The sequence below is a fragment of the Amphiprion ocellaris genome, chromosome 2 (assembly GCF_022539595.1).
Source record: "Amphiprion ocellaris isolate individual 3 ecotype Okinawa chromosome 2, ASM2253959v1, whole genome shotgun sequence".
In the NCBI taxonomy this organism is placed as follows: Eukaryota; Metazoa; Chordata; class Actinopteri; family Pomacentridae; genus Amphiprion; species Amphiprion ocellaris.
This window is the reverse complement of record NC_072767.1, coordinates 22,520,762-22,544,840: the sequence shown is the minus strand read 5'-3', so window position 1 is coordinate 22,544,840 and position 24,079 is coordinate 22,520,762. Positions and strand designations below refer to the sequence as shown.

General features: G+C 37.7%; 1 protein-coding gene across 4 annotated transcripts in view; it reads right to left on the bottom strand.

Moving 5' to 3' along the window:
• Nucleotides 1–366: 366 nt before the first annotated feature.
• Nucleotides 367–24,079, bottom strand: part of fam163ab (family with sequence similarity 163 member Ab) — a 35,014-nt gene continuing 11,301 nt past the window's right edge. The window contains exons 2-7 of one of the 4 annotated variants that reach the window (XM_055005898.1): nt 22,539–22,622; nt 20,922–20,993; nt 5,613–5,712; nt 5,490–5,511; nt 3,244–3,358; nt 367–2,683 (exon numbers count right to left, since the gene is read on the bottom strand). In XM_055005898.1, coding sequence (XP_054861873.1) covers nt 2,285–2,683; nt 3,244–3,336 — 492 coding nt within the window. In that variant the 5' untranslated portion in view covers nt 3,337–3,358; nt 5,490–5,511; nt 5,613–5,712; nt 20,922–20,993; nt 22,539–22,622 and the 3' untranslated portion in view covers nt 367–2,284. Of the gene's footprint in view, nt 2,684–3,243; nt 3,359–5,489; nt 5,512–5,612; nt 5,713–20,157; nt 20,900–20,921; nt 20,994–22,538; nt 22,623–24,079 lie in introns of those variants that run through there. The other 3 variants (XM_055005907.1, XM_035947954.2, XM_023269914.3) reach the window with 3 other exon arrangements.

Here is a 24,079-nt window from a genome sequence, read left to right as displayed (position 1 = left end):
GATAGATAGATGGATGGATGGATGGATGGATAATTGAAACATTGCTGGAAACATTACTGACTTCTCTCTGTATTTGAGCTGAGTGTATATTACACAGCTTTGAAAATAACTATTAGAATACCTGTTGTTTTTCTTTACCCAAGTCTACATAACAAACCATTAACACTGATAATATTGTTCGAAGTTTATCATACCTGTTAAACAATTACAGCATCTTTTAAAACACATTAACATGGCTTCATCAAGGAAGAGGAAGAGGCAGAAAACGGTTAGCACAGTGGTCTAATAATTATTTCCAAAGATGTATATACATGTATGAGTGTGTGCATGTGCGTATGACTTGTCAGTAACCACACAAAAACACAATTCAAGCAGTTACAAATCTTTAATTGTCAAAAGTTAACACCATCAAATAAATATTACTGTTTCTGTATTTATCGTGTACAGTTTCTGTTTTAACCACATTTCTAAAAATCTTTTTTTGTTATGTTTTCAAAGTTAATTGGTTAAATAAGTAATAAAATACAATGGCTAAATAAATGAATGATGACAATAAATCTGTGTTGGTGGACAGTGACATGGAGAAACACAGGTTTTTATCTCACTGAATACAGATCAGACATTGACCTTCAACGAAAAACTTTAATTTTGTCAATCTTCTGTACATTTATTTGCTCATGTTAGTTAATCCAGAGAAAACTAATTCTGACATAAAGCGGTTTTGAGAAGTTTCAAGATGCACAGCGTAATGGCACTGCAGTTGGAATCTATTTAATGATGAAATTCATTGATGGGAAAAAAAATAATCAAGAAATAAATGAAGCAGTTGCTCATAAAATTGTTCTAATTATGCACTGCTGAAAAAATGCTTGAAAGACAGCACTATCCAAAAATGTCACAAAACTCTCCAAACATTATCACACCCTGCAAGTCCTAAAGGCTTCTTGCACTGTTTATTCGGCTTACCTGAACCCTGCTGTACACAGAAATATAAAGACAGTTACCACAGGAAATATTATAGTGTATGGCAAGCGATGCTGGGTAGAAAATGAGCACTGTGAGACAGTTTTTCAACCACATAAATGTGTACATTGACTTCCTCACCATGTGAAAAATAAAAGAATGAGAGGAAATTTCATGGTTATTTGCATTTCAAAGGTTCAACATGAGAGTAGTAGAGGAATATAGAAGGAGTGTACAGACAAAATAGCACAAACCAGTAAATGGCACTCCCTCATTCAAAATGCATCAAGTTCAAATCCCAGCGTGCATCTCTCTCTGCCAAGAACACGATGGGATCAAGAAATGCGTTCATTGCTTTCCGGTTAATATTTACATTTGAAACTTTTTGCATCTCTGTCAGTAAAGAGAAATTCGCTCAGTTCATTCGAAGCTTACCGCTGTGTTGCATTCAAAGGTTCAGGCATCCTTGCTTGTTCACAGGTTTCCACATCAGGGGAGAAACAAGAGGTTTAGAGCTGGACCTATGAGCCCGCGGGGTTTTCAACTGCCGTATCCACGATCCAGATTTAAATGCTTGTAAGTCTATCTACATGTGCAGCATCACAATATATCACTACAGTGCACACAGAATTCCCCCGGGAGAGTTGAGGAGATGAAGACTGCTGAAAGAAGATGGCTGGAGATGAAGAGCCGCGGTAGTTTGCTAGACAGCTTGCATAGAGAAATCTTCAATCGTCCGCCCTCCTCCTCGTTTTATGCAGAGATCCACAAAACTACACAGGAGATGTTGACTTTTCCTTTGCCACTGTTTTCAGATACATTTCATTCTGCTTAGCATGTCAAAATTGCTTCATATTTGCTACATACTTCATCATTTTTGGCAGTCACTGGGAAGATATGGAGCTTGGAAAAATGATGATCTAAAATAGCCCTCAGTCAGGAAAGACACAGTAACAGTCAACAGTGTATAACCAAACCCTTCGTGCGGGAGGATAAAGGGAAGTTTTCCTACAGACAGTTTAACATCTACTATCAATCACAAAATTATCAGTATACTTGTGAACATGGAAAGTTAAAATTTATGGGTATGAAGTGGGGAACTGGGTTTGAAAGGGGCCCCTTCTTGCCACTTACCACAATTGGCCAAGACAGTTCTCAGTTAAAACATTCAAAACCCCTAAATAAACGTGATAATTTAACCTCCAAAAACAGTGAGCCTTCATCCAGCAGATCCTCACTGGCAGCTGCAATAGGAGTCCAAATTATTGTTGTGTTGATGGTGGGTGCTGGTGTGTGTCTGTGTGTAAGGGTGATGGGGTGCTCACACCTCGGTGCTGATGGCTCGGGTGTTGGTGTAGAAATCAGGAGGCCTCCCTCGCTGGGTGTCCCTCAGCAGGGAGCCTCGGACAGCGGGCAGTGGCATCGCCAGCGCCTGGTTGTCATAGTGTGTGGGCATGTAGGTGATGCGCTCGCCACCGTTGCGCATCTCATCGGTGGTGCGGATGTAGAAGGGGGAGTCGTAGGGCGAGCAGCTGGGGCAGTAGCTGCGACGCCCCCCGGAGGTTTTGGTGGGGTTGGAGGATTTGGGCGGCTCTGGCGGCGACAGGGACAGTGGGGTGATGATCGATCCGTCCAGGCCAGAGACACTGCAGGCATTGCAGGCGAAGTGTTGCTGAGAGATGGAGCCGCTGTCAGACCCATTCTTCTTACAGCAGTAGTACTACAGAGAGACAGCTTTAGTCTGAAAAAAGTTCATGATACTTCAAACAAAAATCAACAAAATAATCACATAGTCCATTCCTGAGTCCTAAAATCTTATTTTTTCTCCTTTATTCCATCTTTCTACTGGTACAGGTTTCTATAACTAAAAGGAGACAAACTGCATTGTGAATTGGTGGAAATTTTCTTCCCCGCAGGCAGAATTTAGTCATTCAGAGATTATTTGGTAATGCAGTGTTTAAATCATGTACACTGTGAACTTTGCGTTTCCCCAGTATCTTTGAAATACAAAACTAAAACAGTTAGAATAACAAACACTTGTTAATGCTAGCATTGCATAATTATTTCCATATATTTTATATAGACTTTGCAATATGAAATGTACACACTGTATACTCACTTATTTCTCACCTTCTCTAGCAAGAATAAGGTTACCAGTAATTATCATCACATGTTGATGTTAATGCAGTGTTTGAATTCACTGATGGAAATTTAGCACAGACAATACAATGCAATAATACAATGTATCTAATGTATCAAAGATGCCCAGTGAAGGCCTACCTGGAGTCTACAGTAACAGAGCACAGCTATGATACACAGAAGTATCACTGTGGCCAGTATTCCTCCGGTTATGACAACAGTTCCAGCTGTCATCCGACCAGCTCTCCATCAAACTCTGACACAGGCACAGAGAGTCATATCATCAGCGAGAGCCTTCTTACTACTAAGTTTAATCAAAGAACACAAAGGTCAACATCACAGTGAGCACACATGCAATATAATTAGTTCATTGTAGGTAGGGGAACGGAGCGGACTCCAAAGGTCATTCTGTAATTATGTGAATTTATTTTAGTTAGAAAACCTACATAATGCAAATGACCTAAATACAGGCATGAATAATGACTGTTTGTGCAGCTGAAATCTGCAACAAAGCGGCATCGCTTCTACATCTAGATGGGTGACAAATTAAAGGAAAAACCAACATAAAGTGTGTTAGTAATGCTTTGGACTGCTATTTGCTACAAGAGCCATCCAGTGAGCCTTGGTATTGATTCTTTAAGATTCTCTAAATTTCATGTTGGTGGTGGTAGAGAGCATAGTTTGACATGTTTGTCCAAAATCTCACATAGGGGTTGTACTGGGTTGCAATCTGGTGACTGTGAAGGCCATAAAACAAGATTTATATAATTTCCATCAAGTCATTCAGGTACCCCTTGTGCTTTATGGATATGGGGCAAGAGGCCACCCCCATCTGGATAGAAATGTTACATCATAGGATAAACAAGTTGTCTCAGAACAAGTTTGTATTGATTTGCAGGGATCCTTTGGTCAAAAGTGAGAAGTGGACTGAAACCATGGCAGCAAAATGACCCCCAGAACCACTGGAGGTGTCAAAGGTTCAGGTTTTTCATCTAATTTGTCACCAGCCTGTATTTTTCTATTACTATTTTTAGCTCTTTTTTGATTCTTGGATGCCTTTATCACCAAATTGAAACTCTAAGTTTTGCTGCTCAAATGTCTGAATAGAAAATAAAAGAAACTTTGTTTTATTTTGATGTAGTATTACAGTTTTTCTCAGTCGCTTTGGTACATTTCTCGAATCATCCTCGACATTTGCAAAACAGTAAGTGCATTTCTCAAAACAATTCATACAAATAGCAAAACACCATGGATTACCTGCAAAAGCCAGTCTCTTGCTCAACATCCTTAGTTTACCTCTCAAAAGTAAATATCTGTGTCAATGAACATGTCAGTGCCATCAGAATGACAAGTCCTTGTGTCATTGTGCGGATAAGACAGTCAGATTGCTTAGTCATGTTGTCATTATAACAGTGGATTCTGGAGGGATGTTCTGATGTAAACTATGGCTAAAGTTTTGATGACAATTATTATAAATTGTAAGTTACACCTTAGTGTATGTGGGAGATTGATTGCAAGAGACTGGACAAGATTCACATTTATGTTGTTACTGTTGTAATCTGTTGACAGACCGCGTCATTTTGATACAGAAAGGAAAACAGCACTGCATAGAACAAAGAAAAAAACAATAGTAGAAAAGTGAACATAGGACAATCTCCTCAGGGAAAACTGTACATACAGTGCTGTAGGAATTCCAGTCCAGTCTTCCTGCACCTCCTGACATTCCTGTCTGTTGGGCCACAAATTCTCATCCACATCATGAATATCTTCTCTTGTGTCTTTGAGTGATTTCAGAAAACCATAACCCTTCACACATTTCCCTTCTTAGAGAAATTCAAGATTCACCTGAGAGCAATTTACCAATTCAGGACAGATTTAGAAAAAAAGTCTAATGGAAATGTACAGAAATATCCTTGACATATTTTGACAACTTGTTCAACCATTTTGCATGTAAAGTCTTATACGATGAACTAATGCCTAAATGTTGTGGGGGGGTGAGACTATTAAACAGAGACACATCATAATACATTTAGATCAACATGACATAAGCAGTTGATAATGTAGGAAACAGCAGAGAATTGTACATAATCATTTGCATGGATGTACCAAAGCATTTGCAACTTGTTCAAAGTAATGAGAAACTGCTTTTTTGATGTGCACAAGTGACACAATGATGTGAAGATTGAACAAGTAGTTTTGAGAATTTCAATTCTGTACCAAAGTGACTGAGAAAAACTGTAAATACCTAAGTTATTGTAACTGAATCACAGCATTCCATTTGACAAACAGAAAAACGAACCAAATAAAACTAAGTTAAAATGAATTTGCCTTGTGGCATTCATCTCACAGACTACACTTATAAGTGTGATTTATACTGATATACTCACGTTCTGCAAAGTTGCTTAACACCTGAAAGCAAGAAAATAACAAGGCTTGTTGGATTATATTGTAGAAAAATAGACAGACAGACAGACAGACAGACAGACAGACAGATAGATAGATAGACTTACATCAGAAGAGTGTTTGAGGGTTGTACAGGTGGAGAGAATTCAAATCAGGGTTCAAAGGTGAGAGGTCACACCGCTGGATAGCCACGCTGTATGAACATTTCTGAAGAGAGCAAGAAGGAAGGAAAGAGGTAAGGAAGCATGAAAAGATGGAGGAGACAAAGGTTTAACTAAAGTAACCATTTTTGTCCACAAGATGGCACCATGAGAACAGAAAAACATCTCGCTGTGGAACATGACTGTAAAATTCAGCACCCCCTTAGGAATCACTTGAAAAACAAGGGGTGTAGAAGAAGAGGAAGTAAAAACAGTGTAATACAACCCCCTTCAATATTTTATGCTTTCACTACCACATCTTAACTTACAAGATATTATAGGCATCAATCAGATTACATGTTCAGTTTCACTATGAATAATATGAATAATTAGAAAAACAAGAAGAGAGATGATCAAAACTGAGAATCACAGTACTTAAATGAAAACCCTGACATTTACTGTCTCAAATTCATTGGACTCGCTCATTCTTCAGCAAAGTCTCTCTCCCATCCACACTGAAATGCCCACAGACACACACATGCAGCAGTAAAAGTGATTTAGTAGCAAGGGACTTGGCTGGTTGGGGGATTTGGCCTGCAGGCTGAGGCTTGTCCAGGTGAAGTGAAATCTATTCCTGCTGATAATAACATGTCAAAGCCGTGATTGGGGTGGAGGCGGGAGACACTTTGATGTGGAATGAGAAAGGAAGGAGATAATGCAAAAAGGAAGGAATAAATGAAATAGAACCATGGGTACAGAAATGTGTGCAGGTTGGTGTACACTCACAGCTTCCTGCATAAGCACACAGAGCTAATTTCTCAGCCTGTCACTTATGATTTCTGATGTTCGACATCTGAGTGTGTGTTATGTTTTCATGCGAGACGTTCGTCCTGTAAATGTAATGTGATGGATGACGTCTGTCAGTACACCATGATGGGAGAGCAGAACAACAAACCCGTCACTCAGTGGTGCTGACCGCCCCGTCTGCAGGCCGGATTACCGCTAAACCCACAACAACACATAAATAAGACATTCATTCAGAGCAGCATCTGACCTATGCAGGATTTATGGTAAATATGAGATGCTGAGGTGCTAAGCTTCGAGCAGAGATGGGAAGCAGGCCACAGAAGTCTGGTCAGTAAACTTCTTTCTAGCCCTGCATACAGACTTTGATGTGTGACTAGTCCCCTTTAAGATCCCCCTTGAATAGCGACAGCTTCTCACCAGGCTGGAGCGCACATTGAAACTGACTGTAGTTTTTTTAGGTTCCATCAGTCACCCATCTTTTTCATACACTATGAATTTCAGAGTCATTCTTGTCCTCCATGCCCACACATATGGATGGCAAATAAATACTGTGACCTAAAATGACATGTTGTTGTTAACACTTGTTAATCTCTACATTTGACAAAAAGCCTTTGGGCCAGTGAGAATCACTGTGGTCACTACAACTAAACTGCCACACAATCCGGTGGTGTGTTTAGTGGTACAACAGAAATCGCTCCACTGTGTCTGACTAAGATCTGGATGAAAGCCATCAATTCACTCAGATTCTTCATATAAAGATGGTGATCCATCTGTGACATCACTCGTAGGTTTCCAGAGGAGTAGTTTTGAAGCTGAGTGTGATAGCTCCGATGTCACCATCTTGGCAGTATCTGATGCCTTCAAACTCCTAGTTGATCAAAAAAGATGGAATGTGAGTGGAGCTGAGGTGGGCCATGCAAACATCTATGAGCCATGTCCTAAATAATGCCTAGGTTTCATCCTTGATACTGAAATTAGCTATAGAGGCCAAAACCATTTTCAGTGGAGAGAGAGTAAACATGTTTACTTCTGCTGCAAAGTTGGACAATTGAATATGAGGGTTTATGGGGATTGTGCTGCTTTTGAAGCAGTCTCAAGTGGCCATTTGTGGAACTACAGTTTTTGGCACTTGCACAGCCAAAAACTTTTTCAGCCCTGGACGTTGCTGCATATTGGCATGATGTTCCAATGTTTTTTTTAATTTTAGAAAGATTTCAAGAATTTGGAAATTTAAAATGTAAAAACAATGCAAGGGAATTCTTCTATGACTGTTTATTATTATTTATTTATTCATAACAGCATAAGTCCCAGCTAGTTATCAGGCCTGTCATGATGAATACAGCATCACCTAATCGCAATTATTTGACCTGACCTTGATCATTTTGCACAACTGTAATAATCATTTCCATTTGCTTGTAAATACTTGTAAAACAGCAGAATGAAACTAACTGAAATGCCATGCTTCGTTCACTATTTTCAAGCCATTTCCCACCATTTGTGCCCCTTTTTACTTTTTTGGTGTAATGCCACCAACTGTTAACTCAATGTGCTGTTGATACTTGACCACCCGTGTCTTCATGAGAATCCAATGAAATTAATGTCATGGATTTAGTTGCAAACCCAAACACCACAGCATCGCCATGGGCACCGTTTGAAGCCACTAAAAAATGTAGAGCACAATAAAGTGGAGGACGCAGTTTGTGGGATTTGCAGCAAAAAAGTGGCCATCAAAGATGTCAATATCACTTATCTAAATAGAATAAAAACATGGAAACTTCATGACCGTGACAGCCTTAAATACTGTAGAAGCACATTAGGCTGCTTAAAGGAGAGGAAACTCAGTAGAAAACTGCATTAAGGTGTGATGACGTATGCCTGATGTTATGTACAGTGTAAGTGTTATGAGACTCTGAATCAGTTCCTTCAGGAAAAACACAAAGAGCTAGAAGTCCTGTCAGACTCTGCTGTGGTGAAGAAAAGATGACGGTGCTGCTTCCACAGGCTGCGATCTGAAATGCTACACTGGCACCAAGCTCATAAAACATGTTTCTGTCAGAAAGTACACTAGTCTTCAATTATTTGTGGAGACGGCAGCTGACACATTCCTCTTAACATCATTCATCATAAGTCTCTCCAGTGCGTGAAATTTCAGGCTCAGTACACCAAACTATTTTTCATAATTAATGCCAGCACAGTGACTTGTACTGCGAGGAGGAAATGGAAACGGAGTTATCGCTGTCACCATATCATCCTTTACTCAGACACACAGACATAAAGTAATACACAGATTTGTTTTTATCTCCTGTTTACATGTTGCTCTGCAAGCACTTTGAGACAAACTTGTTGGTTAGATTAATCTGAGTTTACTTCGTTGGACAGACTGTCTGCATCAGCACACACACTGTACACACTCGTATACACAAACACACACACACACATGCTGAGTGCAGACAGAAAGAAAGCTGGATCAGTCACAATTGGGTCCAGATTAGAGTGGCCCTCAAAACCCCACACTGCCTGAAGAGCCCTGGACACTGATAAGACTCTCACACACACACTGCACACATACTGTATTCAAAGAGGCAAACATTGATTTAATAATCACCAAATAAATCACAACATCCTAATAAAACAGCCATTAGAGCTGACAGCTGTCTTTACTGCACTCAATGTACCAAAACCATTACATTTCATTTCCTAAATGACACCACTGAACCTCAAAATTCACCACCAATATCTAATCCAATATAAGTTGTTAGTGCGGTATGGAATCTGATTAATCCCGCTACATTTGAGGCAGCGCCACTCCTGTCATTTGCATCAGTTTGCTGTACTTTACATGCATAACGCAGCAGGAAAGACAGCAGCTCAGGTCTTCAAGGGTTTGCAGATTTAAGCAGAACTTTGAGATTCTTTATACACACATTTTGAGCTCCTGTGACACTTCACTTCATAGAAATATGTTGAAGAAGCCACAGTTCTGGTTTCTGTTGCTCTGTTTACCTACTTTTAATTTATATAATACTATTAAAAATGTTTCTCTAGGTGTAAGAATGGATGATGAAATCCATTTGGTGAGTCACCTTGTTGTGAACTGGAGCTGCACTGCATTCTGGCCTCGGCACATTCATCATTAGATTATTTCTGGGAATATCATTATTTTTCCTGAAGCTTGGAACTAAAACATTTCAGCTTGAGGCAGAAAATACGTGTGTTTATTCCACCCAGACAGTTCAATTTCACACTCTGACACCTATCAGTCATTTTGATGACTTATATATTTACATGCGTCTGTAAGAAATGTTGATGTCTGTGAATGCTGAAATTGTATATTGTCTACTAATGGGATGTTAAGTTACATTTGGGTAAAATCAAGTATAGTTAGGACTTATAAACATTTTTTTAAAATCTGAATTATTTGTGTACATAAAAGCATTTTTAAAAAATGTAGTGTTGTTGGAAAGTTTGTAAAAACTTTAAATCTTCCTAAGTTCTGAAAAATTACGATCTAAAATATCATCAGATTTTCATACGAGGTCGGAATTTACATAAAGTGGACCCAGTTTAAAAAATGAAAAAACATATACTTTAGAATTTATTTATTGAGGAAAATAATCCAATATTACATATTTGAGAGTGGCAAAATATAAAAAGGATTAGCAGGTAATCTGATGCTGAAATTGGAGTCACGTGTTTTCAGAGAACAGAATGAAGATCTTTGGTGGTCGCTCTGTATCATTTAATGTCCCACTCGAGTTGTTAATTTAACCCCAAAAACCTCATCTTTGTGTAGTAAAGTTACATATTTCTGAGATGTTTCCATAAAAACAATGCTTTTCTGCCTTAAACTGGTTCAGATCAAACTCTGCACTGTTACTTTCTTTTGAATGTGCAGTGCTACGAAGTCCCCGCCTCTATCTTCCACTCATTTCAGATATAATTAGCATTAAATGACTGTTATTATCACACATCATTCCCAAATACTAGCAGAAGGACCAGTAGGAGTGTACTGTCATCCTCTCTGATGATTGATAAACAGTTAGTAACCCTGATAACACTGACAACCTCTTGCGGTCATGTGAATAACTGCATGTAAAATTTTCCCACCCTGTAAACAAGCAAAATGAAGCTTTGTAACATGTGGGAAACACAGTGACACGGTATTTCTGCACCACAACCTAACCAAGAAGTTCTGGTGCCCAAACTTAATCAAATAAAAACTGAACATGCAAGTAAACACAGAAAGAAAAACAGTGAGTAAAAACATAGAGACAGTGAGACTAATGAGCTCAATAGAAGGTGGAAGAAGCCCCTACTGGCCCATCAGTATTGGAATAATGCAACTTGATAACAGTTACTGTATGATATGATAACAGCTAAAACGGGTGAACCTCCACAAACCCCTCCACTGCTTCATGCAGCTCAAGTACACCAGCTCACCTAAACACTGTAAATCTATCCTGTGACTCAAAATGGTAAGTTGTATAATTAGAATAATTCAACCATAAATGTCTGAACTGAAAAAGACTGAAGAAGTAAGAAGAAGTATTCTGACAAATAGAAGAATAGAAAAAGGCCCAACCTGCAACTAGACAGGACTGGTTCTTTAGGTTTGTTACATATTAAACCCCAGAGGTGTGAATCTGTGTTTTGACAGTCATCGGTGGACTGCAGTGTTAAAGTAGAAATGCTCAGCCATGGTGTTGACCGCTACTTTTGCTCATGACATATCATCTTTCATATAAAAAGGGGAGGACACCCTGGACAGGTCACCAGTCTATCACAGGGCTACACATACAGACAAACATTCACACTTGTATTCACACCTACAGACAGTTTAGAATCACCAATTAACCTCAGTATGTTTTTGTACTGTAGGAGGAAGCCAGAGAACCTGGAGAACACCCATGCATGCACAGGGAGAACATGCAATCTCTACATAAAAAGATCCCAGGCCCTGGCCGGGATGCAAACCGGGTATCTTCCAGCTGTGAGGCAACGGTGCTAACCACCAAGCCACTGTACAGCCCTCACTACAATATTAAAGCACATAATCCAGGAGGTCACACAGGAACCCAAACTAACTTCTGAGCCTCTCTCACATTGGCTTTTGTCAGTATACCATCTGGAAAACATTGAACAACATGCCGTACATAGAAATGCAATAAGAAAGCTTCTGCCAATGAACTCAAAGGTTTGCAGAGGTACGTAATATTGGATTATTTTCCTCAATAAATCAGTAACAACGTATAACATTGTCATCACATTTAAGTGAGGGTTTTCTTCATCAATCTTTAGGACTTGTATGAAAATGTGATTACATTTTAGGTCCTATTTTTGCAGAAACATAAAACATTCTACAGATCATCAATCCACCTCAACCAAATTTTGATTGAGGTAGTTTGTTGCTAGACTGTGATTTTGGTCACTGTTGGCTGATTGCCCCAGGTGGAAACAAAGAATCAGAGCAGATGAAAGAACAAGCACAGCGTTTTCCCGTTTAACTAGGCACACACCTCTATCCATGTAGAAAAACAACAGAAAAGTATGGATGATACTATTGTAGATGTACAGATTTTTTTAAGTCAAAATAGCAGAACATCCTTTGGTAACATAAATAAAACAGATCTTACTGACGATCATATTTTCTTAGATTCTTATGAAAAAACATTAACTGCTCTCAGCAATCACTATCGTCCAGCGTCTATGTCACATAAAATTCACACTGACTGGGCAACAACACTGCTTGCTATTGATTGTATAAGACAATACAAAACACTCATAAACAGGAATTGCCTTAGAGCAGGATGTCAAGCTGAATGAATGAAAAGCATATATACTGCAGTTTACTCAGACAATCAATGTGTATACTACTGCAAATATCCCATGCTATGAGATGTCCTCATCACAAGACAAAGCAGTACTATACCGACATTTAAAACTGCAATGTATAGTTTGTATTACATCACAATAATTTTATCGATAGGTCCGGCTGCCTTATGTTACTTTAAACATATATTTGTGCATTGTGTTATGTTAAAAATAATCCTATGCTATAGAATCCCTCACGAAACAGTTAAATTAAATTATGTTTTATGATACATGTCTTTGTCATTTGTTATGATATACAGTATATGCTACACTGTGTTTCACTCCATTATGTTCGATAATGAAAGGTCTAATAATACAGCGTAGTACACTACATTGATGCTTAAAGGGTTTTACACCTGCAATCATTGGTCTTTAATTTTTGTGGGCTTTATCAGCCTTTTTTATTAGCTTGTTGGCACTTCATTGTACCCACTTCTCTTATTGCTTTCCTTTGTCTCTGTCGCACAAGGTATTTTATTTGTAGGATAAAAAAAAAAAAGTTATGTTGTAAAATTACAGGTCTCCCAGATGCCGTTTCTGGCAAACCAGAGTAATGAGAATATGACAGAAGAGCGCTCACTCTCTGATGGAGTGTTCCCTCCGGATTTCTCAGCCATCAGTCTTCAGCAGCATATGAAGGACCTTGACTGCCATAGAGGATTTTTACAAGATTGATTTTTTGGATCTTAAAATGCTCAAACCACCAGTCACATAGCGTCTGTCTTTGCTTCTCCTTACACACTACAAACATCATCCATTCTTGAAACATAAAGTCTGTAGGTTTCCTGCAATACTGAGTATGTTCGAGCAAGACATCAACCTGCTTGCTCAAATGTTCATAAAGACAAAGACATTCCACTTTTAGATATTAAACTTTGACATGATTTGAGGATTTTGAAGTATTTGTAACTTCAGATGAGCAGCATTTAAATGAATTTTTACTATGTGCAACACTTTCGAATCCACCAGATCCTAAAAACACGGTAGTCCTGCTCAAAGGAAGACTTTTAATTTTAATAGCTGACACGCAACAAAGCATGGTTTTCCCTGAAGATCCCTAAAACCTGTAACTGGTAAAGCATCTAACTAACTCCTCAACAGTGCAATTTTTGCACTGTGTTTCTTTTTCTTATCTATTCCTGCACTGCCTTTATACTTTTTCTTTGGAGCTGCTGTAACGGTGAACTTTCCCCACTGTGGGATCAATAAAGTTTATCCTTATCCTTATCCTTATCCTTCTTTCTAAAAATGAAAAACAGACCTGACGTGGTGTCCCTCAGGGCTCTATCATAGGTCCTGTTCTCTTCAGTCTGTATATGTTAGCAATTGGCAGTGTTAGTAGAAATAACTTGATTGCACACATCACAAGTAGCTAACTCAAGAATTCTTAAGGTTGAATCTGAAAAAGAAAACTGACTGCAGTTGCAACAAAAGCTGAGAGAAAAAAATATGAACAGCAAAATTAAGTAAAGTTAAGCTTTTATCTCTAGAAGGTTGTACTATTGTACCACTCTCCTACCTGGTGTATCCAAAAAACTTACTCGACTGTAAAGCATGTAAACAACCAACCCTGTCTCTCCTGTAGTATGTTCATATACAGCTAAACTGCATTCTCCTTCACGTTTTAAAATAAACATAATATGATGGCTCTCTTTTAACATGCTAGATCACCATGGGTACTTCTGCTGCTGAAAAAAGTTCTTTCTTTGTTTTAACTGTGTATCCAAAAATTTTTAAGTTGGAGTAAATGATGTTTTATCAGACAGACTTATTTTGTAGATCAGTCCTGGAAAATGAGAACCACACGTTTTCTTTTTATCCTAAGCATAAAAAAGTTGCAACATGATGTTGATGCTGAAACAATATATTGAGCAGGTCAACAAATTACTGAGCAGCTGTATGTCCTGTTTTTCATTTAAGTGTTACTAAGAAACTATGTTGTTTAAAAAAGCCTGACAGCCTCTTTGATTTTATTGGCTGTTTAGTGGGTCAAACTGGAAGTGAAGGTCAAAACAGCTCAGTGTTTAATGGTGTCATCACATCAGTATGATGTCTTAATGTTTATATCCAACTCAAGGAGAGAACTGTCACTCATCGAATGCACTTGAAATGTACTTTCAGCCATGGTCTTGTCAGACCGCAGTGACAAGTTAATATTGTGGGCTGTCTTTGCAAGGTTAATTTGACCTGAATGTGGATGAGGTACAGGTCTAATATTATTTCCTTCCCAACCTTAATCCATTTCAGTAGTTGTTTATTCAATTTTCAGCTGCTTAGGAACAGAAGTGCCTTTGAGCCATGGATTTAACATAATACAGAGCTGAGTATGAACACGTGAGAATGTTGAAATGTACCGAAAGCACAAAAATCTGTTTTTTTAAACCTGCCAAATCTCCTGTTAAACTCCTCTCTGCTCCTGACAGCTTCAGGTGTCTTAGCAGCAGCAGCTCAGAACCAAATCCCATCCAGGCAATAATTCATGCACAATTTCAACCCTCAGCCTTAATCTGGAAAACCACCATTTTGTCATCCGAGCTCCACAGCTCCATGACTGCAGTTGTAAGCAGAGAAAACAAGTCACACATCCAAACAGGATTCACAGTCACAGTTGAATTGTAATTTGTCTAATCCTGTTATCTGGTGTTCCAAAAGCTTCCCTCTATCTGCTTCCTCTCTCTGCCGTCTATGCTGCGGCCCGGCGTGGGCGTCTGTGTGCGTTTGCATGTGTGTGTAAGCATGTGTTTATTTGCATTCGTGGGTGTGAAGTAAACACATTGAGGTTGGGGAGGCGTTTTAGAAATTGGGGTATTTCTTTTACATGAAGATTATTTAGCGTAGAAGTATTATCATGGATGAAATGTAAAAACAAAAACAACATAATCTGCTGAAGATTCACTGGAAAAGTTGACAGAGTGACGGATCTGAATAAAGTCACAACATAACTGTTTGGATTATTCAGATTTTTTTCTGGTGTTGTGAGGTTAAAAGTTCACTTGTGTTTGATGATTGCAGTGTAACCATGGATGGACCTCGGAAATGTATGTACATTACCATGGAATTAATTTTTTGGGACCAATTGGTCTTAGATATACTGTATATAGTCATGGTAGAGAGCAGGGGAATAACATGCATTAAACGTGTAGCCAGTAAAGTTAACCAGGAACTCATTGATGACAGAATTTCCTTCCATTTGGTTTGCACCTTAACTACTTGATTATCAAGTCATCCAATTTTTTAAAATATTCTATGTCAGTATTAGTTCACAACCACATTTGCTGAACACTGACCACACAGTACAGCTGAGGTTAGTTTTAGAGGTTTGGCCACACATTAAATGTCGGGCAAATAGAAGCATGACCTGATAACAGTGCAGAAGGTGAAGTTACTACAATTGATTCTAAAGGGGATTCAGATGTGTTTACCAAATGTCACAACAATCAAGCTAATACACACTGAGTCTGCCAATGTCAATTTTCCTGCAGTGCTGCATGCAACAGGCTCACCAAAGACAGTACAGGCCTAATTATCTGGGGAACATAAATGCCTGTACAGAATTTCCCAGTAAATCATACTAGTTCTCATCAGTAGCTGAAATAAGTGGCAAAAAGTTTGAGGGATTATTACTTTCAGCAGGAAATGTCCTCTTAGAAGTATGACTGTTGGCACAAAATTGAATAGAAGTTAATATTTTGACCTGCTGGTAGAATTAAATGTAGTCTTCTGGGGACTACAAATGTCTATACGAAGGTTCAGTACAGTCTGTTCAACAGTTGTTAAGATAGTTCACTTCTACCTAGTGATATTGAAAATCTCATATCTTTTGTCACTTGGGAGTAGAATAATTTTGCCTACTTACATAAGGCTCCCTGAAAATGGTCCTGAAGGAGACAGTCTTTTTTTATAGCATTCATTAAACAAGACAAGTTTACCTTAAGTTTTACACTCCAGAAATCCATTCAAAGTTTTGAAGGTTCTGCTGAAACTTCCATACTACTAACTGACTTCTCTGTGTTCATTACACCAAGATATTCAAACCAAAGACAAGTAAAGTGAATAACATTGATTGTGTTGGTATAATGCAACATTCTGCTAGGAAGCATTGTGTCCTGTCATTCATGTGAATGTTCCTTTGACATCAATGTTTGACAGAGGAGGTCTTGACAAGACAAAGTGCATTTTTTTCTTTTTGCACATTGTACAAATTAAAGTTGTTTGATTTCAGAAGTTCGGTTTTCAGGGTACTTTTAAACACAGTAAAAGATGCAAACAAAGTAAATGTGGGAAAGATTACATTATATGTGGAAAGAAAACTGTCACCAACTTTTTTTGACTAGTTCACAACTACACTTTTAGGATGCTATAATATCCCTGTTGGTAAATAGATTAACTTCCTGGAATCAAACGCTTATATGTGGCCTTGAAATCCCTCTTCATGTACTGAAGAAACCACAGAAGCTCAACCAACCGTTATCCTATCTTCCCTCTTAAGCTGCCGCAGCAGATACGGTCCAGTGGACAGAGATTGATGACACAGAACATTTTAGTTCAATTACTTGATTTTGCTCAAGGTCATTTGGGGCGAAAGAATGCAATGAATGTGGAGAACCACTCTCCAGAATGATCCTCTTGGCCCTTTAAAAGGGCATGATCGATACAGATGGTAAAACGACTTTGTCCCCGTGAAGATGGAGAGAGATAGGACAACAGAGAGTTGGAACACACTTTGAGTCTATTTCTCCGTCCAATCTGGACCATGTTCTGATGCCGTATACGCTGCTGGCAGATTTATAACTGGTGTACATTATGCCGTTATGCAGCTCTCCAGGCTACTGTACTCCAGCCTGCCAGCTCCTGATTCAGCCTTTCTACACACTCGCTGTGACTCAAGACGTGGTGAATACCTTTACTCACAGGGCAAATGAAATATTTATTGCTCACAGTCCATCTGTAATTTTTATACAAACATCAAATTCAATTTCCTAGCTTTTCACAAAAGACTATCACTAGATATCTAGGCTAGTGTGATGACTATGGCTCTCCGATCTGTCGTCTACCCTCTACTACAATTTTACCACTATTACAGACATGACTGCGCTGCTAATAATACTATTACTGTGATTAATACATTTATGACAACAGCTGTTAGTGCTCTAGGAAAGCAACATAGCTACTCCTGTTCAAAAGTTAACACATTAAACATAACAGCGCATAATTATTTACTATGTTCTCAAAATATACCTGCTCAAATCACATTGGTAACTAGAAAAGCACTCAGAGAGCGCAGTACTCCGCCAAGGCTGCTCAGCTGACATATCATTTCCGACGGATGAAATCTTTAATAAAAAATGACCTTGCACTGAGCACAGGCATGTGTTATGCATGTGCATGTTATGTATGGATACCAAATTGTGTGTAAATTACTCTTATAAAGGTCTGTTGATCAGTTCATCATTTTTGGCAAGCCTTTGTTTAGCTACTGGTAAAATAACCGTTCTGTCCATGCTTCTATTTTGAAGGCGTATTTTTTAATGTTATGGGCTTTTATTTTGCCACCATTCCAGCAGCACAGGAAGTGATTATCTAAGAAGTGGTTTCTTGACATGACAAAGACGCTGCCAAAAAGTCCAAAAACACACATAAAGATGAAAGAAAACGGTTCCATGCTGTTGCTGTCTTGCAAAGGATGTGTCTAAACTTATAAGCACCTAGCTAGCACCTATCTCACAACGGGAAATCCTTAACAAAGCCGTGGATTCAGACTATAAGCCACATCACTGCAAAAATCTAATCACTTGGTCCTTGTGTCATTTCCGATCTTCCCCGAAATTTTCATCCAAATCCGTTAGTCTGTTTTTGAGTAATGTTTCACACAGAAAGACAGTCAGACAGACAGAATCACAGACAAATGTACACCGATCTTCACATAACCCGGTCATTCCTTGGCAGAGTAATAATGTTGTTAGTGTCTAGGGGGCTTTCAGTTTAGTTCATTAAATTGAGACATATTATTCCAGCTCTACATTTTTATTTTGGCACTCCCCTAGAATAGCTTTGCATGATTCAGAGTTTTAAAATAAATCCTTATTGATCTCATATTGCCTGTTTGACAGCCACTCAGTTGTGTCTCTACCTTACACAGGCAATGTGGGCTCTGGTCTCTGTAAGGCCCGCCTACCTGAAAACCAACTGTTTTCTGATTGGTCAGCTTCCGAAAGCATGCTGAGGGGCAGCATCCAGTGAGCACAACCTCAAAGCCTGAAAGCCAATTGTCTTAAGTAACATAATTTCTTGTTCATCATTATACATGGCAACTTATCAAATGTCTCTGTACATATTTGAGCCATAATTCCATCCACAATATGAGAATTAGCATCCGCAGCAACAAATACTACAGCAAGATGTCTCTGTTGAGTAACTACACATTATTTGTACATTAGAGTGCATTAAATACCCATAATATTATTCTCAAGTAGACTGTTCTGTGAGAATGTGTACACACAACCAATGTTCCCTCTAATTTTTCATGAGTCTGAGCAAACACACAAACTCCCTGAGCGTCCCTTGGACCACTGTGAGCAACATCAGATGTGTGCACTGTGGTCACACCAGCATCACATCCATTCAAGTTACATGGTTCATTAAAAGAATCAAATTACAGCATTTACATTTCTGTTAAAACACTTTGTCAACAGGAGCCAGTTGAAGGCTGCAGTGATTTTAGTGACACTACAATGTATAAGAGTGAAGTTATTGAATATTTGTCTCTCTTTACTGTTGCAGCGGTTTTACAAATTGCAGACGGACCCTGTTCACTCCATAGACACCAATGTTATTCCTGTAGCTTGAAAGACAGCTACTTTTGATAAAACTGGGCTTGTAGCACATTGTCTGCCTTGCAACAATGGGAAAGAGGCACCGTTTATGTTTTGACAACCTATATCTAACGAGTTATTGATGCTGGAAGTCTGAATCTGTGAATATCTTTCCAACTTTACTGAACTTGGGGCCACTACCACCTAAGGAGTGATATATTTAATTTTGAAAAAAGCATTTAGCCATACTTAAAGCTTTAAGTGCTTTATTAACACGGAACTAAAAATTTTGTATTGTTTTATTATCACAGGTTCTGTCTAAAAAGAGGTGGCATCATTTAAAACAGTGAAATCAAACTAACAAAATGTAATGACCAACCAGTGAGTAATACTGGATTCTGCAAAAACATAAACAACTTTTTTTAAAAATCTAAATCTTATCTTAACACAGTTAATGTATTAACTTATTTTTGTGTGTATGCATGTATTTATTGATTTGTTTAGTATTGTTAACATATCAGAGTTCTGAGTGAATTTTTCTTAAGATAGGCAAAGGCCATTTATTGATTACATATAGGCTATTAAATGTTTATTAAAAACTAAAAAGCATTTAAAAAAAAAAACAACTTAGGCATTTATTGAGTCACTAAAATACTGTAGAGTACAGACCACATCAGCATGATTATAAGCATCCTCTGGTAAATTAACAACCAGATACTGATGTCTCTCACCATATGGACTTCAGGAGATGACTGGGGGATGATAAACTGTGACCTACTGGTTGGGTTCTCTCTGTTCTCATGTTTCTTACATGTTTGTCCCCTGACAGCCGGGTCCTAATGTTTTTTGAGCAACACACCATACTATTACGTTTTTACAATGATGGTTCTACTATGGAACCAGTTTGACATGTTCAGGTGTTCTTTGTGTGAAAACTCAGAGATTTCAGGGATCAGAAGGTGGTTTTCAACTTTCTTTGTCAACTTTCTGCTTCAACTTTAAACTAAATTTCCTTCACTAACCCAGCCCTCTGGACTCCCAGTAAGCTGTGTTCCTATTGGCTGTCCAGGTGGCTGTGTTCCTATTGGCTGTCCAGGTGGCTGCTTGGTGTTATCAGGAACACCTGAGCAGCTCAGTGTCTTCCTGCTTTATTTAGCTGCAGACAAACATTTCCTCTGCTTCTCTCCACCAGTGAACTGGGTTTAGCTCCATTGCTTTAGTTTGTTCTTTAGGCGTTGGCTTGCAGCTTCCAGCAGTAAAATCATCTTTAATGTGTTTCTTGGTGTGTTTTAGGGCTTTGTACTGGATAGTTGTCTTGGTAAATGTGGTTCTTTAGCCACAGTTCGCACATGGTGCTAATGTGTGCAGTGATTAGTGGATTTGGTCCAGCTGAGTTGTGTCTTTATCTTGGCTGTAGTGAGTCTTTAGAGGTTTTTGGTCAGACACATTCTGTATTCTTGTTTGAGAACCAATGTTGGTTGTCCAGAAGGTAAGAGTTCCTGTCCTGATTCTCTGTTCTCAGAGGTTCTCTGGTAGGCTGCAGGAGACTTTAGCGTTTGGGTTGTACTAGTTTGGTTTTTGTATGGTTTCATTTGGACGACTATCTTGAGGCCCCTCCATGTGGTTTAGTGAGGTTTTCTGGAACAGTTCTACAAAGCAACCTGCAGCAGAAGAGACTTTGAGAGTTTTTAGGAAGTTCTGGAGACCAGACTTTAGAGAAGCAGAAACATTTGTCAGCAGTTTGAGCAGGAGAAGGTGAGCTTCAGAGTAGAAATGAGACAGAAACCTTCTTGACCCGTGTGGTGAGGTCCTGTACCAAGAGTTTGAGCAGGTTGTGAAGAGTCTGTAGTTCTTTGGTCTGAAAGCACAAGAAGAGTCGACTCATTAAAGGAGAAAACAGGAGATATTGTTGGTTCTTCTGTCGCTCTGCAGTTTCCTTAGACTGAATATCAAGTTTATATTTTAAATGATTTCCCATGTGAGCCCAAGAAGACTTCAATAAACTCCCTCCATCCCCTGGACACAACATATTTTATTACCATGTTAAATCTTTTTTTAAAAAATGTTTTTGAGTTTTATTCATAGTTTTAATCATAGTTTTTTTCTTTGCTTGTTTAGTTTTGTCATCTGTGTGAAAGGTGCAAAACAAATAAAGTTGAATTGATAAACTGAATAACTGACTAACTCATGATTGTGACAACAGAAGTATTTTCATTGTGATTTAAGGGTTTATTTCATTTTTAAGGTTGGGGTTAAAATCTTGACAGAAAAATAAGATTAAAGAAATAAACTACATAACAAAAAGCAATTAAATCAAAGGAAAAAAATTAATACAATAAAACTTTTTAAAAGTTTTATTATTAAAAAGATTTAAGAAATTTAAGATGTAATTTTCTAATTAAACATTTACATTTGTAATTAAATGTTTTGTCTTTTTAAAGGTTTAATGATCTAATTAAATGTTTTGCGTTTTTTAAAATGTTTGATATTCTTCGTGTCTAATTGTATTTTTTAAATGTTTAATTCTGGAAAATATTTTATCTGTAATTTTGAATATTTGTATGATAAAAGTTTTGTTTAATTTCATAATGACATGTATTGTATCATGTTGAATTATCTCATTCAATATTTTGTCTGTTTAATAGAGTTAAACATTAAATACAATTAAATTATATGTACATATACCACCTTTTAATGTTTACTTTTCTTTTTAAATGCTTCATTGTATTTTCTGTTTTCAATACCTATTTGAAGTTTTATTGTCTTTAAGATGTAATTTTCTAAATAAACATTTAATTTTGTAATTAAATGTTTTGTCTTTTTAAAGGTTTAATAATCTAATTAAATGTTTTGTCTTTTTAAAGGTTTAATGATCTAATTAAATGTTTTGCGTTTTTTAAAATGTTTGATATTCTTCTTGTCTAATTGTATTTTTTAAATGTTTAATTCTGGAAAATATTTTATCTGTAATTTTGAATATTTGTATTATAAAAATTTTGTTTAATTTCATAATGACATGTATTGTATCGTGTCGAATGATCTCATTCAATATTTTGTCTGTTTAATATAATTTAATGTAATTTAATGTTTAACTCTATTAAACAGACAAAATATTGAATGAGATCATTCGACACGATACAATACATGTCATTATGAAATTAAACAAAATTTTTATAATACAAATATTCAAAATTACAGATAAAATATTTTCCAGAATTAAACATTTAAAAAATACAATTAGACAAGAAGAATATCAAACATTTTAAAAAACGCAAAACATTTAATTAGATCATTAAACCTTTAAAAAGACAAAACATGGGTGCCCATATAGCTCAACGGGTTAAGCGGGTGACCCATGTACAGGGGCTGGTCCCCAACACAGCGTCCCGGGTTCGATTCTCACTTGCGGCCTTTTGCTGCATGTCTTCCCTCCGACTCTTCTCCCCCGTTTCCTGTCTGTCTCTCACTACGCCTATCCAATAAAAAGCTGAAAAAGGCCAAAAAAAAAGACAAAAAATTTAATGTTTAATTAGAAAATTACATCTTAAAGACAATAAAACTTCAAATATCAAACAGAAAATACAATGAAGCATTTAAAAAGAAAATTAAACATTAAAAGGTGGTAAAACATTTAAAAAGAAAAACCTTAAAGATTTAATCGAAACATTAAATATTGGGAAAGAAAAAGAAACTCAAACAAGCCGATAAAACATTTGAAAAAACAATTAAACATTAAAAAGACAAAACATTTGGAAATCAAATCAGACATTAGAAAAGAATAAAAGGTGAGAAAAGAGCAAAAGTAAACGTTTAAGAAGAATCAAACTAAAGACGAACATTTCAAAAGACACCAGTTAGACTTTAGAAGATCAAATTAAACAGAAGAGACAATAAAACGATCAAAAAGAGCAAAAACAGATGAAGGTCTTAAAGCGTTTTCTAGTCTGAAATGAAAACATCAAGTTGTTTCTTCAAACATTTCCTCTTTCTATGTTCTTGGTTTGATTGTGGATAGATTTACTAAGAACTCATTTCATTTCCAGATAAAGTCTACTAGTAGTTGAAGGCATCAATCAAACTAATGTTACCTTCTGATCTCCACAAACTTTACTGTTCAGTGAAGAGAATCAAAGTTTGTTGAGGATTTCTAAAAAACCCACAGGTGAAGGTCTGAGAAGAACTCAGATGGATGGTGTAAATGTGAAATCAAGACTCATGGTCACAAGTTTTAAGGCTTCTGTTAACCAGAAAGTTCAAACTAACAGAGAAGTACTGAGAAATTTTAAAAATTTCAGTCCTCAGACTGTCTGAAGGTTCAAACTAACAGAGAAGTACTCAGAACTTAAAAGATATCAGTCCTCAGACTGTCTCAATCGTACGACGTAGTGTGTAACTGTATGCAGCACAGTGAGCCGGCATACTTGTTTCCGTTTTCACGCCGTCTACATCAACGGAATGCACTGAAACTTTTCCCCCACTAGCTTAGCCTCGCTGTAGCACGCAGCTCAAAGGGGCGTGTCCTATCTACTCATTCATATCTATGACAACAACGGTAGCTACGCATAAGGACGCCTGACGTTGATTAGCTGCGTAAATACCATTATATACAGTCTATGGTAAATACGTATGTGAATCGCATCATTGGCTGCAGCAGCCAGTCACCGGTCACTCACTGACTCACATTGAAAAATAGAACAGAATGAATTGTTACGTGTTTATTTTATTTTCAATTTAGGTTGGATTTTTTTTTTGTGCGCAGCGCAGATTTTCTGTGTGCGGAGGCCGTGTCAGCAGTGCGCAATTGCGCACGCGCGCAGCTTAGAAGGAACAGTGCACACAACTACCATAAGGACCACACTGTGACTTTGACGGCATGCTGTGCCTGGAGATGACTGCATTGAGAAGTCTGTGACGCAAACCATCTAAAAGGTAGAAAAAACTTCA